Raw genomic sequence first — 17,920 nt, forward strand, 5'->3', positions numbered from 1 at the left:
ATGTGGCCATTCTGGATGACAATGGACATGCGACTGATTGGCACAGCATTATTTGGGTTTTTCACTTTGATCATAAAATTACCAGGAAAGGCTTAATGGAGTTATAAATATCTTGTTTCCATGAGAGTCCTGGGAGGATAATTATAGCACTGAAGTCTTTACAAAGATAGAGCATTTATAAAATTATATTATCTGAGGTCTCCAATGGATAATGCAGGGAATTCTGCACTCTATTCCCAGCTCTCCTATTGACTCACTGTGCTCTTTGGGTGAATCACTTCATCCCTGTTTCCTCACACTGGGGTAATAATGACAATTACCCACTGCTGCAAAGTCTGTATGGCTTAAAAGGTGCAAGTGTTGCTCCCACTCATCAGAGCACTCCTGCCTGGTTATTGATAGCAATGGCTGTCTGGAAGGCTTTGGATGAGCTACATGTTTTCCTGATGTGTGCTACTGGTAAAGTACACTACTTGTAGAGTTACAGTCAAAACACTCAGGAGAAATATTTTAAATCTCTTAATTCACAGTTTTAAAGAGGATGATGAAACAGCTGTACCCCACAGTCTTCAGAAATACTTTGTTTTTAATGCAAAGCTTGGCATTTAAAGACTATGGACAAATTTCTTGTTGAGTGAAAAGACAACTTCCTTTCATAAAACCAACCTGTATGGAGGAGCATTATCTAGAAGGCTGAGTAGCAGCTGCCTGTGAGTAGGAACTACAGCTGTACTCTAACATTTCTAGCTGCACTTTTATCTGACCTTTATTCTGAAGACCATCAATGCTCAGAAAACCATTAAGTGTGCCCTTGTTTGCTTGACACCAGAAGAAAATCAAATTATTTCCAGTATCATGACATGGCCCTTGAATGTGATTCACAGGTTAAAATGGATAAGCAGTACAAGACACTCAAAGAGTTCTGCTGTTTAAGTAATTCACTAGAGCTGAAGATACTGCCTTTGATGCTCTTCTGCCCAAATCTTAATATTATAATTTACTATTTTAAGCTTGTTTATGGAACTGGAATAATACGCAGATAAAAACCGATAATTACTAGGGCGTTTTCAGGCATTAAAGCTGAGGTTTGAAGTTCCTTTTTCTGAGAAAATAAACCAAGGAATGTTTTACTATGTGAAAACTTGGCAATGGGTCTTTGCTTACCATGAAGTGAAATCAAGCACCACTTTGTTAAAAGCCAGTTTCATCACAATGATCAAATTGTTCTTTCAAATAATAAAGAGGCCTGAATCAGCAGGAGATGGGTTTATTCTGTCCTTTGGGTATTAATCAATATATCCAGTTATATTTTTCCAGCAGACTCTGGCCTTGCAGCCTGGTTCAGAGGTTTTGTGCACATGCACAGTTTGTACTTTCAGGCGTGTGGGTCTGTAGGAAATGAGTTCTCTACATATCCACAAGCCAGGACAAATCCAGGTGATTTGTTGCAATCACATCTGCCCTGAGCTGCCACACCTGCAACGGGGAAGGAACATTTATCCCTCCAGAGGGATAAATGTTGTTCAGCATTGGCATCTTTGTACAGGGGTCAAAAGTGGAAGCTGGGCAAAGGAGCTGGAAGCTGGGGCTGTCCTGCCTGCTGGGTTCTGAGCTCTCACAGCCTGGGAAGGTGCCATACCACTGCATGTCACAGCCTGTAAGTGTGCCATGCCACTGGATGTCACAGCCTGGGAAGGTGCCATACCACTGGATGTCTTGGTGGGCTGGCTGAACAGGACATTCATGGCACAGCAGGCTGCTCCCCAAGGTGGCCCTGGAGCAAAGGGCACAATCAGACTACAGGCCCTGCTTCACCTTTCCTTTTTATCTTCCATTTGCTGTTTCCATCTTCCCTAGGAACTTCCATAGTGCTCTTTTTCCCCCTTCCCAGCTCAGCTGTAAACTCAAGCTTACATTTTCCTTCAGGTTTTTAAGACATCCAGGCTGCCAAATACCTGAAAAGCTTAAATTTGGAGTGCAACACCGCAAGGGTAAGCCTGGCAGATCAGTGCCTCTGTAGGAGATAACTCCTGAATGGATTGGCTATCCTTTCCAGAGCTGTGTCACGCTGCTGGGAGAGCAGGAGGAAGGGGAGAGCCTTCCCTCTGGCTGATGTGGAAGGAGGACACTCCTTAGAGGTTGCTCTGCTGCAGTGACTCAGTGCTGTGGAAGCTGTGACTGCCCAAAATATCTGTGTCGCCAAGACTGTTTCCATTTTGCCATCCCCAGTGTTCCCCTTGCACAAGGGCTGGCAGGACAGGGGCACTGGCATCATCCACTGTCAGTCACTGATGAGATCTCCAGAAAATCAGTGCTAAAATACATAAAAGTAATGATATAAATAGAAGCATGCATAAAGTGTGTAAGCAAACTATGTCTTAGTAGAAGTGTTGAAAAATTAAGTTTTCACTTCTAGGCACAATTCAAACTTAAAAATAGATTCTCAATTGTTACTTACCTGCTTGAGCTGCTTATTTTCTATTAACTGGATGTGTATGTGTGATTGCTGACTAGAAACACACCCTTCTGCTTCCCGTGATACTCCAATTATGCCTTCAGTAGTCACTTAAAATTGTCAGAATAATGAATGAAAATTTCAGAGAAGAAAGAAAAACACAAGGAGCCTGAAGATTATGGATCACACTTAAGGAGACTGAAACATTAAATTTTTTTTTAATGATCTCTCACTATAAACAAAGCTCCTTAAAATGACATTTTGCAAAGCCTTCCTGTGTCAATCTCCATAGTTAAGGATAGAGATTAATAAAAGGCAAAGAAATCTCATACAGTGGACTTCTCCACCAAACCTGTCTAGCACTGCTTCAGAACTAGGGCTTCTAAATTCTACTTCTCAACAATTAATAAACATTAATTACCACAATATTTGCTTTAGAGGGGTAAATTGTGTCTTGCAGTGAATTACAATCTGTGGCCTTCTAATTAGCACATATAAAAATAGGATTTCTGGTAGCTTTGTTTTCTTAGCTGTTTACATTTGGAAGCAAATTAAAGAATATATTCATAAGCTCAGTCTGTATTTAGATACCTAAATAAGCATCTTGATTTTTCAGAGCACCTACAACTCTGAGAGGCACACAGTGCTCCTGAAAACCAGGACATTTATTTAGGTGTCTATATTTAGGTACATGAGTTTGAAGCGTTTGGCTTGAGGTCACATAGCTATGGCTCATTGCATTTTTTTATTTCCATTTGGGTCACAATGGGCAAGTCACTTCTAATAATTCTCATCACAAATATAAGAAATAGCAGGAGAGGTAGTAAGAATTACTTACTAAAAACCATCATGATGTTTAGCACTTCCTCAAAATACATGGAATTTCATTCATGGAGAATTAAAATCTAAAAAAAGATAGAAATCATTGCATCAGAAAGGTAAGACAGCGTGTTTAGAGACTGAACTTATGTTGTGGTTACACTGTGCTCATTTCCTGGATTGAATTTTCTGACATCTTTGTCATCACCTCTATAACTTTGTGACCATTTTGACAAGCCAGATTTTTCAGCTTCCTGTAGTTTGACTGGGTAAATCCCAGAAACCAAATGCTTCTACTTGTTAACACATGGCAGCAAACCACAGTTTATTCTTGAGGAATTTGGCCTGGTATCATCAGTCATGCTCTTGAATTGTGGCTACACCTCCAAGATTGCTTTTGAATTTGCACAGTAGCTTGTACAGGCCTTGACCTTAATTAACCAATTATGAAATAAACAGTCCAGGACTCTGCTGAGAGATCACTTGGAAAAGGACATAGAGAGTAAACCACAAAATTTTAAAGCAATGAGGAACAAAATGAAAACCTTATATTTCAGCATCCTCATTCAAATGTGACAATTTGCATCTGGCCATAATATTTCAGATCTGAGAGTTGCACTTGTACTGTAAGGATGTTGTTTGTTACAGAACAAAAAGTTTGTGTTTTTCTTTCTTGAAATGGAGGTTGTTTTAAAAGTCAATGTAAGCTGTTTTCCCCCTTGATCTATCATGCATCTAGGCTGAAAAAACATCTCTTGTTTAAAAATATTCCTTCAACAGAAATGGGGACGTGCCTTCTTTTCGTCTTTAAAGCTGAGGGTTAGCTGTAAGATAGTAAAGTTCTGTTTTGGGGGACTTTATGTTAGATAGGGAATTTTTGCAATGTGAAATCAGAAAGCCCTTTATTTTTTTCAGACCGCTCTCAGTCTCTGAAGTAGATGTAAAATGGAAAGAGTCTTTGTTCCTGTTCTCATTGCCTTAAAAGACACGAGCTCCTTGTCTGACCTCTGTCTTCTCCTGAAGAGGCTCAGAAACAACAGGGATATACCAGAGAGGGGATTTAGGAAGCAACAGAGCCAAATTCAGGGGGTGCCTCACTGCAAAGGTGGGAGCTCAGGGGTTCCAGAGCAGTGCCACAGGTTCTTATGGAATCACAGACTGGTTTGGGTTGGAAGGAACCTTAAGGATCACCCCATTCCATCCCCTCCCATGGGCAGGGACACCTTCCACTAGACAACATTGCTCCAAGTCCCATCCAACCCAAACTTGAGCACGTCCAGGGATGGGGCACCTACAGATTCTCTGGGCACCCATCCCAGGGTCTCACCACCCTCACAGGGAAGAATTTCTTCCCAATACTTAATTTAACCCTGCCTTCCTTCAGCTTAAGGTCTTTTTCCTTCTTCTACCACTCCATGCCCCTAATAAAAGTCCCTCTCCAGCTCTCTTGTAGCCCTTTAGCTGCTGGAAGCCCTCTCTAGATTCTTCTCCACACTTGCCTGACTCCCACATACCAGATTTGGAGAGAGCAGACATCCTAGCTGGAGCATGTGCTTCCCTGCATATCCAAGCCCCCAAAGAAAACAGCTCCTCTCCATGATTAACCTGCCCGTGGAGTAAGCACAAGGGCACTACAGACACTGAAATTTTACAGCAGGTGGAGGATAGTCTCCTTTCCTGCAGGAATTTTTCCTTTGTGCAATTATTATTCCTGTACCTAGAACAACGTAAAATGCCCTGTAGATAAAAAGCAAAAAGAGATAGCGTTTACTTTGCATATTTTTTTTCTGTGTAATATGTTGCAACTAAGCTGCTCTGCAGCTGCTGAGCACACACAAACACTGGAGAGGTGTCGAGGCAATGTTGTCTCACTGCCCTGAGTGACTGGGTGATAAACTGGCAGATGAAGTTCAGCAGTGATAAGTGCAAAGCAGTGCACAGGGGAAAATATAACCCCAACCATACACACACAGACACTGGTTCCAGCACTGCAGGAGACCTGGAGACTGAAGAGGAAAGCCCTCTGGAAATAAAAGTGTGGGGCCAGGAAGTGGTCAAAAAGGGAAACTGAATTTTAAGAATCAGTAGCTTCCCCCACAGATGATGAGGGGACCTCCAGAGTCAAAAGACTCTTTAGCCCAGATGCTCACCATTTTTCAAAGTCCCTTGGCCAGACAGCTCTTGTCTATTCCAGACCCAGCAAAATTCAACAGTCATTTTAGCAGAATCAAAGTTTCAAAGTAGTGTTTTCTTGTAAAATTACATAGGCTAGAGAGGATGGTAATAAAGTCTCCCTGTGAAAAGAGAGAAAACCACATAGAATTAAAAAAGGGATACCAGGAGGGAAATCCAATTAAAGGCTAGAAAGTGATCACAGAATAGTTTGGGTTGGAAGGAACCTAAAAGATCATCTTGCCTCCAACCCCTGTCGTGGGCAGGGACACCTTCCACTAGACTAGGTTGCTCCAGTCTGGCCTTGAACACTTCCAGGGATAGAGAATCCACAGGCTCTCTGGGCAACCTGTGCCAAGGTTTCTACAGCTTCACATGGAAGAATTTTTTCCTAATATCTAATCTAAACCTGCCACCTTTCTTCATCTTAAGTCAATGTAGCTTGTCCTATAATGATGGTGAGAAGGTTTAAACATAATATACTACATTTACTGCCTCTATAACAAAGGAACACTTGAACAGGGATAAGACTTGAAATTGTTTTTACACAGTGAAGAACAATCCTGTCATAGCCCATTGTGGAAAGCAAAACCACAAATGGGTTCAAAAAGAGTTAAAACCTCCTAGAGAGAAGGACCACTGGCAGCCTCTAAGTAGAGTAACTTGGATTCAACCATGAGATCCAGAAATCCCTATGTCCCTAGTTGCTGGAAAATTATTAGGAAAATAGGAGAACATAGAGCCTATTTGTACAGTGATTTACTAAGCATCCAGCCTCGGCTGCTGGAGACAAAAGACAAAGCTAGATGGATCTAACTGTGGTTTTTATGTTCTAAAAAAGTAACACAAACAATCGAGCTGATAATGCTGAAGAGTCAACATTAATTTTACTTGCTTTATCCATTCTAATCTCCAGACTCAGCCATTTGAAAGAAATCATAACCCATATCTGGCCAAAGAATCTGGGATTATCCCAGTGAGCAGAAATGTAAAAGATGAAGCACTGACTTCTTCAGCATCTACAGATTTTCAGGCATTACTTACTTGTTTCTGCCGAAAAAATGATAATTTGTCACCAAAACGTCTGCAAAAGCTGCAGGACTTAGCCAGGGTTTGTATTTTGATGATGAGAAATCAAGGTAACATTGTCAGAGGGCAAAATCTTTCGGTTATAGTGCTTCAGTTGTCTTGAAATTTTCTGTGGGTGCTTCAGCACACTTGACAGGCCACTTTTGCTTACAGATTAAATCTGCAGATGGGAAGCAGGTGCAGACTGAAGATAATGAGCAGCTCAGGATTTGGAGGAGACGGACTAAGCCTGTGCTCTGGGATATCAGTAACAAACTCCCACTCAGTTCTGTGGGATGAGCTCACAGCACTGCTTGTGGATCCTGCAAGTAGCAGCTGTTTTATCACTCCTTTGGTATCCTTTCCAGAATTACAGCTTCCTCCAGGTTTTGGCACTCTACGACTGCTTGGGTTGTGGGAGGATGGCCACAAGCTTTAAGAGGCACAGGGTGCATGGCCTGAACAGCTCTGGGGTGAAGGGTGGGACTCCACAAAGGACCTTCTCTCACTTGCTCTTATCCTATTATTTTGGCAACACCATTTTTCTATGTCTAAGTAATACATTATTTTGTGCCCTTTCCTAATAGAAATCTTTAATGTTTGTAACAGGTTATAATAAAATCCTGAAATTGCTGCCATTCTTAAAATTATCTACTCTGAAGGGCATTTCACTGCAATCAGTGGAATTTTAGGGTGTTTTCCCCTTAATCTTAGCAATAGTGTCTGGATGCATATAAACTCAAAGTGCTGACCTTGGCTTTCCTGATTTTTCCTGAGCACGGGTTAGCTTGCTTTCAAAACTGCAGAGATTCCTATTTTACCAAAAGGAAAGCATATGCTAGGGCAGTTTCATCACAATGAAAACATTCTTCTCAATATGAAAATTAATAAAAATTGAGACACGAGATACAGTTAAGAGGATTGAGATAAGAAGACACAAGGAAATTGTATAACATAAAACGCAGGACAGAAAAAGCCCAGTGGATGCTCTTCCTACTCAGAATATTAAAATAACACATCATGCAAAGGGAACATATATAAATGGAGACAAAGGAAAATATCCTACCAGTTTTAATTCCCAAAACAAAAAACAACAAGCAGATAATTTGATTTAAAACCTGATTAGTTTATATAGTGACATCTTTGGTTCCATAGCTCACTTACTCTTGTGCATAATGCCTAGAGCAGTAAGATCATAGTCAGAGATCGATATTTTAGGCACAAGGACAAACCAATGAAAATAATAATTACTATTATAAGTTATCTATGATACATTTAAAAATAAAAGTAGAACTGAAGCACAAACCCTGAAGCAGAAAGGGGTCTAAACCAGATATGCATCAAGGCATAAGTCAGTCCTTAGTTAAGGGGCCAGGAAGAAACTCTTCTGTTGCAAGTACAGGAATCTCCAGTGCCTTGCTCTTTGCTGTCTGCAGAGATTAGGTGGGACACACTATTGATTTCATTCTTCACACCATTTATTTTCTTCTATTATTGGAAAGTGCTGCTATAAATGGCACACATATTTTTATATATTTTTAACTAATGGAGAATTATTCCTTACATAGATTTTTATAGGGTATTTAATAATTACATGGTAGTCTTCTAGTTCTTCATTACATTCTATAGATTTTCAAAGCCATCTTTACAAAAGCCTATTTATGTCTCTGTATCACCCTATTGATTAAATCCCTTTGTATTACATTCCAAAGCGAAGAGACCACAGAAAATCAGTGTTAGCCTCTGACGTTTAGCAGCCTCGGATGTGCAGCTGAAAGAGAGAAAATAGCCCTTCCTTTAATAAAACATGCCTTGGGGCATCTGAGGGCTTTCTCTTCTTTTTAAAATCATGACCAGCATCAGCCTTTTTCCATTGTAAACGTGATGTTCCTTTAGAGCCCTACAAAGGCTTTTTCTGGCATTGTCTGTAGTGGGGAGACAGCCCTGATTCACCTGTTAGCCTGAAGAACTGGCTCAGTCCCAGATGGAGCTCACTCCAAAGGACAGTTTGGGTGGTGGTGGTCAGAGGGGAAAATGGTCTTGGGAGCTCCGTCCTCCAGCATAATTAGGACCCCTGCAACATCACCACAGCAGGGCCTGAGGGGTTGTTACTAAAACCATGGTGAGGTGCCCTGGCACTGTGAGGATTTCCATTCTACTTCTGTCTGCATCCCACTCCACCTCTGCCTTACCTTAAACCATCACCCCTTCTCACTCCTATTCTATCCCATCCCGCCTCTCTCCTACCCTATCTCTCCTCATTTCCATTCCATTTCATTCCTTTCCACTCCTTCCCATTCCATCCCACACCTCCTCTCCCCTACCTTACCGTACTCCATCCATCCAACCCCTCTTCACTCCCATTCCAACCCATCCTGTCTGTCCCTACTCCATCCCATCTTTCCCCACCTCTTCCCTACCCGAAGCTACCCCATCCCATCCCACCCTCAGGGTGGGGGCACCGACACCTTGAGGGAGAGCAGCTTTGCCACGAGAACACAAAACACTTCCTACCGCTCCCTGTGTACTGGGAGCTCCTGCCCTGGTTCTCCTGTGTCCCCTCACTGCCCTGTGCCTCTCACCTGTCACTTGTCCCCACACATCCCCTGCCCGGCTCGCTGGCCCCCGTCCCCGTACATGCCCAATCCCTCTCCCCCGTCCCCTCACGGCCCCGGCCGGTCACCGCTTCCCCGCGCGTCGCCGTGGGAGCTGGGGGCGTGGCCAGTGGTGTGGAGGCGGGACCAACGCACTCTTCGCGCTTTCATTGGTGGATTCTCCTGTCTGTTTAGGCTGAGACGTTGCTGATTGGGCCGCCCGCTCCACCACCTTGGCGGGCGCGGTGCGGGGCGCTCTGAGGGAGTGTTGGGCGAGGAGCGCGGCAGACTCCGGGCGGGCAGGGAAGGGCGAGCGAGCCGCAGGTAAGGGCACGCCGCCTCCTCAGGGGCTCCTTCCCCGCCGGGGCCGCAGCGCTGTCCTGCAGACCTGGGTTATGCAACCGCCCGTGGTCCTGCCCCGGCGCCGCGCTGCCCTCGGGGCTCCCTCCACCCGCGGCTCTCGGGGCGCGGGGGATGCGCGGCGAGCCCGCGGCCGCCCCTCGGGAGGGGTCGGGGTTGGGGTCGGGGTCTGTGTCTGCCCCGGTGGGATGCGGAGGAGCTCTGAGGAGGGATGGCGGCGTGGGAAGGGGCTTTGCGGCCGCGCTGGGAGCAGGTCGGGGTCGCAGCGATGCGGACCCGAACCGGGCGCTCGGGCAGCTCCGGGCTGGGCTGCGCCGGGAGCCCTGAGAGAAAGGCTTTCCTCGGACTGCTTTAAACTTGGCTGCCGTAGCCGAGGGGGAATGGCTTTGAAGTGAAGGAGGGTTGGTTTAGATTGGATATTAGGAGTAAGTTCTTTGCTGTGGGGCTGGTGAGGCACTGGCATAGGTTACCCGGAGCAGATACGAATGCCCCATCCCGGGAAGTGTTTGCATGGGGCTTGGACCAGCCTGGGATAGTGGAACGTGCTCCTGCCCATGGCAGGGGGTTGGAACGAGATGGATTTTAATATCCCTTCCAACCCAAACCATTCTGTGATTCAGTGATCCCAAGCCACTTATCATTTGATGCTTATGTAATACGTAGCTCTCTAAACTTGCTGGTTTGGGTTTGTTTGTTTTTTTTCTCACCTCTCCTAGATTGTTTTGTACCTCTTTAAAATATTGTTTTCCTTTATTTCTTGAGTTTGGAGTTTAAGGAAAGTTCCTAAAAACAAATATATGAAAAGTCTATACAGCTGAAATAAAGAATATAAATGAGAATTGTAGTTTAATCAGGGGTTGTACTTTACACCAGCTTCTGTCTTCAGCTTTCAAGTTTTGCCCTTGGAAATGGTTTAGTCTTTTAGTTAGAGTGGCTGCCTTGATGAACAGGAAAACTCCTATTTTATAAAAATACATGATTAATGTAAAGCAACTGCTGCCATTATTCTTGCAGTGAAACTAAATGATATAGTTACCCATCATCCTTGAACAGATGGAAGTCTGAAAGTCTGAATACTGTGAGAATATAAAACATTACAGAAAACTGCTAGCACATCTCAGTAAACAAGGACGGAAGATTTTCTGTAGATGTTCATCTCTGTTAACTAGTCATTTATACCTTTAACAGCAAGATCTGTCCTATCCTCCTTAAACTTCAGAGAAATTATCAGCTGTGTGATATAGTTTGTCTGTCCCCTTCCAAGTATTGTAGTTTGTGTTCAGATTCAGTAGCTTGGTTTGTCATTGTTTGTGTTGAAAACGTTTGTCATTGCATTGATGTCCTTATTTTTTTGATTTATTTATAAATTACTTGATTGTGCTAGCAGGAAATTCTTTTAGAGGAGGAAACTGAAATTTTATTCCAAGTCATCATTGTGTCCTGAGTGTCTTCTAGGAATTAAGCCCTGTGAATGGCTCCTGTTCCAGGTAGTTCTGGGTAAGATTTGGGGAACAGTTCTGAATTTCAGGTTAGAAGCTGGAGGGCTGCTGAATGAGTGTTCCACTGACCCCTGTGTGAGGTGACAGCTCTGGCTGAAGGCCAGTGACGCTCTAATGCTGTGTGCCCCTTATAAAACTGGCTTGCTTTAAATAGATTAGCATAGAGGCCAAGTGAAGGTGATCAGGAGGCTTATTCTGGTTTCTTTGTGTTTGGGGAGGGGTTTTTTTTTTTGTTCTTTGAATACCTTAATGTTGCCATAGTTACTGTAGTGCCCAATTGATCAAAGCTGAGCTTCTTGTCTTTAAGAAGAGTAGAGGGAATCTTCACACCTGGCACTGGCTGCTTCAAGTATCACCTTCCTGTTCTACAGTGGGACTGGAATTTTGGCTTGGTTGGGTTCACCAGTGCTTCCTGGATTGTTTTCTCCAGTGATGCAGATGCTCAGCAAGGCGACATCAGATGAGTCCCTCTGTGGTCTCAGGATACATCCCTGGTGTGTGGGAGGCACAGCTGAACCTTCAGTGTGATGTGCATGTCTTGGACTGCTTGAGCTGACCAGTACTGCTTTAGAGGAATAAAACTGAATAGTCCCTTTGGATGTTAAAAGCTTCCAAAAATAGTTCCAAAGTCTCAGCTAAATTTAATGCGGCTAGAATGTCAATGGAAAGGATTAGAACATTTGGGATTTGCACCAGTTAGCATTTAGAGAAAAAAAAAATTAAAATCCTCTTCCTCATATCTGCCACTTTTGTAGGAGGAAAAGTGGAGATTGGCACTATTTTTGTGTGGTGCTAACCAGACTGGAGCTCAAATGTGAGTGGACTTCCATATACTGGTAATTTTGATTCCTGTAAGGGAATTTGCCCACGTGGGAGATTGGGGTGAAGGCTGTGAGAGGGGGTCACTGTAGTCCTTGTTGCTTTTGAGGCTGCAAAGGTTCATTAATCCTGTTATGTGAGGTTCAGTTCTGCTCTTTCTAATTAAGTAAAAAGCCTCTATTTAAGTCCATAGGAGCTTTCCACAGTGAAGAATTAGCACCATTAAAAATAATGCTCATCTCCAGTGTTCATTGTGCCGAGTGGAATGAAATTCCAGTAAGTTACTCTGTGACCTTCCCTGTTACTCTTTCTGACAGAGCCTTCAGTGTGGAGCCAGTTGGCTTCAGCAGGAAATGCAGCCCTAGGCTGACACCACTGAAATTGAGGGCTCTGCTACTGTTAAGTCAGTGAATATTTTAAGTAAAAAATTACTCTTTCAGTAAAATCTTATTCATTGGGTTTGAGTTCCCTCCTCCTGCCTCTCTCCTGCCTTTGACTTATGGTAAAAATTGCTTTTTTGGGGTTGTTTTTTATTCAGCAGGAGCCAAGATGGAATCCCTACACTTCTCCTGGACCCTTCTAGAAAAGCAACTGGAATTTTTCTTGCTTTGTTTTTTTCTCCAAATTTTCTTAATTCCTGCAGGTTATGGTTTCCAGGTTTGCACTCAGGACTCAATAATACTTCTAGTTTATAGTGATTATATTTAAAGCTTCTATTTGTAACATTTTGTTTGCTTTATTCTATTTTTAGTCATGTTGTTTGTCATGGCAAGCAGTGTTTAATAAAAAAAAAGTAAAGTTTCCTAGTGAATGCAAGAGATATGTGCCTGTTTCTTGATGTCCCTCAGGGATTCTTTTTAAAAACTCTAAAGACAGGGAAATGTTCACCAAGGAAATGCCTTTTTAGTGTTCATAAAAACAGTGGATAAATCTATAAACGCTCAGTGATATAGAAGGCATTGGTCCATTCAGACACTTCATATACTCAAATTGTCTTCATTCAATTCAATTTCTGCTGAAGGTTTTGGCTCTGCAGGGATCTGACTTCATGAGAAGATGTACATCTTTGCCCTTTCAGTTTTGCACTAAATAAGTGTAATTTTTCAAAGAGAAACTTCAGTGAGCTACTGCTGTTTTCCAGTGAATATGATTTTCTGCTGGCCTCTGTTAATTTTAATTAGAGGTGTACTGTGTCTAAAAATAGCGAGGTAACAGAATGAACACAGAGCTCCCACTTGGAATCACTACAGAGATTTTGGTCACAGCATCTCCAGTGCTGAACCCTGGCATGACCTGATCTGTGCCAGTGGGAAGGGTGTTTGCCTTATGTTCAGAGCTATCCCAAATGAGAAACCTTTGCACACCTGGACCACGGGAGGAGAAATTTAAAGAGTGAAGTGATGTGTAGGGTCTGGGAGGGGAAGTGGCTGCTCTGGTTCTCCAAGGGTTAAAATTGCAGCACTCTTGAGGTTCTCATTCTGTGGGATGTATGGAAGTTGAGGGTCCAAACCTTACACCAAATTCAGAAATAACACAGATAACACTGGGATGTGCTTTAATTAAAGGGAATAAATGGATGTGGCAAGTGCTCAGCTTTAGCTGGGGGTTACATGAAGTTGTTTGGCTCAGGTTTAAATCTGCCTCAGTGTCTCAGACTTTTCAAGGGAACAATCCTGACAGAGTTTGCTGCCATGATCCCAGTTAAGATTAAAGATAATTTAGCATCAGTAGGTATGGATAGTGCCTATATTAGTGTATTTTTTTTTTTTTAATGACATTGCTACTTCTTTTGAAATTCTGTATGGCAGATTCTGATACCTCAAGTATTTGTAAAATCTGATTTGGGAGGGGAGAAGTAAATGCATATCAATTTGAACTCACTGCATTTTAAAAGGAAGATAAGTACAGTTTACTTCTATGTGGGAGTTTTTTGGTTGTCATTGTTTTGGTTTTTTGTTCTTTTTTTCTTTTGATATAAAAAGGATCCTAAGAGGATGAAGTTGACTTACTTTGTCAGAAGCTCTAGAAAGGAGGTTTAACAAAAATGGGAATGTGATCCAGTGATTGTATTATTGTAACATGAGAGATTATTTGTAATTTGGCTTATTTTATATGGAAATCCAGTTCATGGATGATACATGACTTAGTGTTAATTGTTTTAAGGGATTTGAAATATAAATTCTTTTGTTCTAAATTAGTTGAATAATTGGAAAGAGGACTGCCTGAAGTGGCTAAATAATTTCAAAGAAGCCACAAAACACTGCGAACAAGAAGATACCTGAGCCTTAAGGTTTGACAGACATAATAAAGGATATGTAGTTATGAATTTTAGATATATATATGTACATAAATTTTTGTATGTGTAACATTATTCATAATATGGAAAAATGTAAGATTTTGATTTTGTGCCTGAGGATAACTTCTGATTGAAGTCTGCTAACAAATGATGTTGATTCAAGTATGTTTGTCCCCTCTGATTACTGTTGAGCCCAGGCTCACAGGCAGTTCATTTCTCCTGGGAAACATGTATGTATTTTATTAGTGAGGCTCCTGTTTTAACTGTGATGCTGTGCTTTCTATGGCAAAGGAAAATCTGAAACAACAGTTACTCCCTACAGGTGTTTTTAACTATTGCATCTTAAATTGGGCAGAGGATTTAAGAATCAGGTATAAGTTGACTTGCTAGTGGAGGGAGCACAAATCAGAGCTCTGGGTGTATCTTAAGAGTAGAAGATGCCTGTGCAGGCACAGACACCTACCTGTAAGTCTGGGAAAAGAGCTGCTCAAAAGGCCTGTGAGACAGTGACTTTCTTCAAAAGACTTGGCCAATACCCAAGTCATGCTGGGCAAAAATGTCTCAATAATTGGCTGGAAAAAAAAGAATCAAGCTTTTCCTGTCCAAGATCTCTAGCAGAGCAAGACTGCTACCACATGATGTGAATATTTATTAATTTCTCATCCTGGCTGCTGCAGGGTATGTTCATTTTGTTATTGGTTAAAAACCTGAGCTTTGGGGTTTTAACTTAAAATCCCTGTTCTGTTGTTTGTCATAGTGGTTTTGCTGAATTCCTAATTTAAAAGCTTTCCTATGTAGTACTTTATTATAATATGGCTCTCCCAGGAGAGAAGAATAAACAACTGTTTAGTGAGGAATCCTGTAGACTTTTCTGAGTTCTGTCAATAGATTGAGATTCTTTGCTTCTCTGCACAATTAGCTTTGTTATACCTTGGGAAAGGAGGTATGAAATGTGTTAGTTTTAACATTCATAATCCAAATTCCTACAACTTTAGTGTGTCCAGTGTGATTCTCAGATGGTCAATGTCTTCCCTCGCTGCAAATTGTTTGCCTGTTACGAATGAAATTCTTCCCACAGCCTGGCACAAACCTGCCCCACCATGTAAATTGTGTTTTGTAACATACTGGGCTTGAAGTTCATTTCCATAAACCTAATGACACGATGACAAACATGCTTAGAGATGATTGTTCTTGGAGGAGATGATTTTTAAAGCTTTTTTCTTGAGAAAATACTGCATTCTGATGGGAAGTTTCTGGCTGCTGTGAGGATTTCTTTACATTATTTCCCTGGATGTGTGTACCATGAAATGTACAGTAATACAAAGCTTAAGTGAGTTGATTCAAATACCAGAGGCAATGTTGCTGTGATTGTGAGCTCTCCTACACTAATGTGTACTGCTGAACTTGTAGCCATCTCTTCTGCCATTTGTTCAGGCTTCTTCTTTCCAATTAGAATTTAATTTCTAAACTGAAATTAGCTGGAGATATTGGGCTGAGCTGCTGAAAGGAAAGTGTGTATTTGATAGCCTGAAAACCCATCCTCAGGTTAACACAATACTTTTGAGCATGGCTTCAGCTTGTGTACTTGAGAACTTCTGTCATTAGCCCTGAGACTCCAGCAATAACAATTACTGCTATTTCCATAACCTTATGTTATGGAATGATGTGTTCTGTCATCAGCCAAATCTCATTTCAGAGCAGAGGTTATGTGAAAGGCATAGCCATGGCAAATTAGCTCCATAATTTAGCTTTACTGAGATTAAGTGTAATAAACCCATATGGTTTAATTTTGGACAGCAGTCCTATATAGTGTGTTTGAGCTAATATTTACAGCTATTTATAGAGAATAGCAAGTATGCAAGAGAGCAAGGGCAGAGCAGAACAGATGAGCACACTGAGTTTATGTAACTCTAAATGCTTGTGTTAGGAGGAAAAGCAACTAATGATTGATATTGTTATTGAAAGAAACAAATAAAAGGGAATAGATTATTATCTAGTAAACTTCTAGTTAACTTACTGGGGCTCTGTAGATGTGATAGGTTGATGTCTACTAAGGACTGCTAAATACCTGATTTTGTACTAATTAACACACTGATCATTAATTGGACCTTGACTTACTCCCCTTGGCTGGCATGAAGCTTTCTCTCATACCAACAGTAGTGATACCATTTAGTGTGTGGGCTCATTATATGTGCCCATCATTTTGTGTGCCTTAAAATTACCTTCTTATACTGATGCATTTGGGAAAAAGGCTCCAAAATCAGCATGACTTTCCTAAAAGTGCTGAAAATCATCCTGAGTCCACTCTTCCCTTAAATTTACTTATTTCCTAGTGTGATTAAGGTGCAAAGGAATTGCTAATGGGCTTTGAAAACCAGCATAAGTTCTGTACTTAAACTGTAGGAAAAATTGGCTGTTTTCTTTGTAGCAGAAATGTGTCTTGGTTGTACTGGTTTTTGATGATGGCATATTCATCCTCCTTTCCATAAGGGTCTTTTTTTTTTTTTTTTTTACCTGGATGCCTGGTTTAAATTTCAGATTTATTTTCAAAGTTCTTATTACCCTGGGCATTATGCTTCCTGAGCTGGCTGCAGACTCGGAAGCACCAGCAGCCTTCCCAGTAACAAGCATGATTCCCTTAAATACAGGACAGTGTTTTCTCATAGGGCAAGGGGCTCTTTAGGAATGTCTCTTCTGCTTGTGTTCAAAAATTTGTACTGGTATGTTTAGGCCTTTTCTGTGCTAATAAATGAAGTTAAAGCCAAGTCTCTGTTTGAACCTTGGTGAGACTGGTCTTAGTGCTCTGTGTTAGAGGCCAGCTGTTGCCTTGAAACAGCGTGAAACTTATTTTCTACAAACAGAGCCCCCAGACTTAAGAATCTCTGGGTTATGTTGTGGATGTAGAATGTTTTAATGTGTAGTGTAACTGTGTGATGTTATCTTCTCTATGCTGCCAGGGATGAGGGGAGATTCTTACTTCTTTGGAATGCGGGGCCTTGGCCACTATGGCTGCATCCCAGAGGATGGAGGACAGTTCCTGCTCTACTCTATCAGCGGAGACAACGGCCTAAAGAGGTGTTTTGCAGAGGAAGATTTTAATGAAATAATTGATTTCAACGATCTTCCAAATTCTCTCTTCGCCTGTAATGTTCACCAGTCTGTGTTTGAGGATGAGGACAGTAAGGTACAGTGTCTGTTTCCAAGTTTTCCCTGTAAGAGAAACCTGTGCTTTATATCTGTTTGTTGCAGTCAGTGAAACAGTTTAATCTGTCCCGTGCAAAGAAACTTGATCACAAATATGACTTCTTTCCAAGGTGACAACAACATTCTGCTTTGACGCTTATTTCAAGAGCTTAAAAGCCTTTTTGTCAGCTGAGGTCAACAAAAAATGTTTTTATTTTGTTGAGATTTGCAGAATACTGAAAAGGAGGTTTGTTTCTTCATGGCAACCTTGGGTGCAGGGACGGTGGGAATGGCAAAGTCAAACATGTGATGGCTGCTCCTGCTTGCTGATCACAGATCACTGAGATGGGAGGCTGCCTTTCTGTATTTTCTCACACAATTAGAGAATCCTTAAACTGGCAGATCCTTAGACTGAGTCCAACCATTAGCCCAGCACTGCCAAGCCCACCGCTAAACTGTGTCCTCAAGTGCCCCATGCACACATCTTTTAAACCCCTCCAGGGCTAGTGACTCAACCCCTTCTCTGGGCAGCCTCAAGCCTGTTCCAATGCTTGACAACCCTTTTGGTGAATAATTTTTTCCTAATATCCAAGCTAAACCTCCCCTGGCATGCCTTGAGACCTTTTCCTTATGTCCTACTGATTGCTAATTTGGA

General features: G+C 41.9%; 1 protein-coding gene and 1 long non-coding RNA gene across 3 annotated transcripts in view; one reads left to right on the plus strand and one right to left on the minus strand.

The window, feature by feature from the left end:
- Positions 1–2,195: 2,195 nt before the first annotated feature.
- LOC148224532 (uncharacterized) lies at positions 2,196–5,546 on the minus strand. The gene is made up of 3 exons (XR_015802755.1): positions 5,425–5,546; positions 3,294–3,360; positions 2,196–2,314 (listed from the first exon to the last, which is right to left on the minus strand). It is a non-coding gene; the product is annotated as an uncharacterized LOC148224532 (long non-coding RNA).
- Positions 5,547–9,349: 3,803 nt separating this feature from the next.
- The window catches only part of RCAN2 (regulator of calcineurin 2), an 83,450-nt gene continuing 74,879 nt past the window's right edge, over positions 9,350–17,920 (plus strand). The window contains exons 1-2 of one of the 2 annotated variants that reach the window (XM_014872939.2): positions 9,350–9,432; positions 17,040–17,266. In XM_014872939.2, coding sequence (XP_014728425.2) covers positions 17,042–17,266 — 225 coding nt within the window. In that variant the 5' untranslated portion in view covers positions 9,350–9,432; positions 17,040–17,041. Of the gene's footprint in view, positions 9,433–17,029; positions 17,267–17,920 lie in introns of those variants that run through there. The other variant, XM_014872937.2, reaches the window with a different exon arrangement.

The sequence above is a fragment of the Sturnus vulgaris genome, chromosome 3 (genome assembly GCF_052056855.1).
Source record: "Sturnus vulgaris isolate bStuVul1 chromosome 3, bStuVul1.hap1, whole genome shotgun sequence".
Taxonomy (NCBI): domain Eukaryota; kingdom Metazoa; phylum Chordata; class Aves; order Passeriformes; family Sturnidae; genus Sturnus; species Sturnus vulgaris.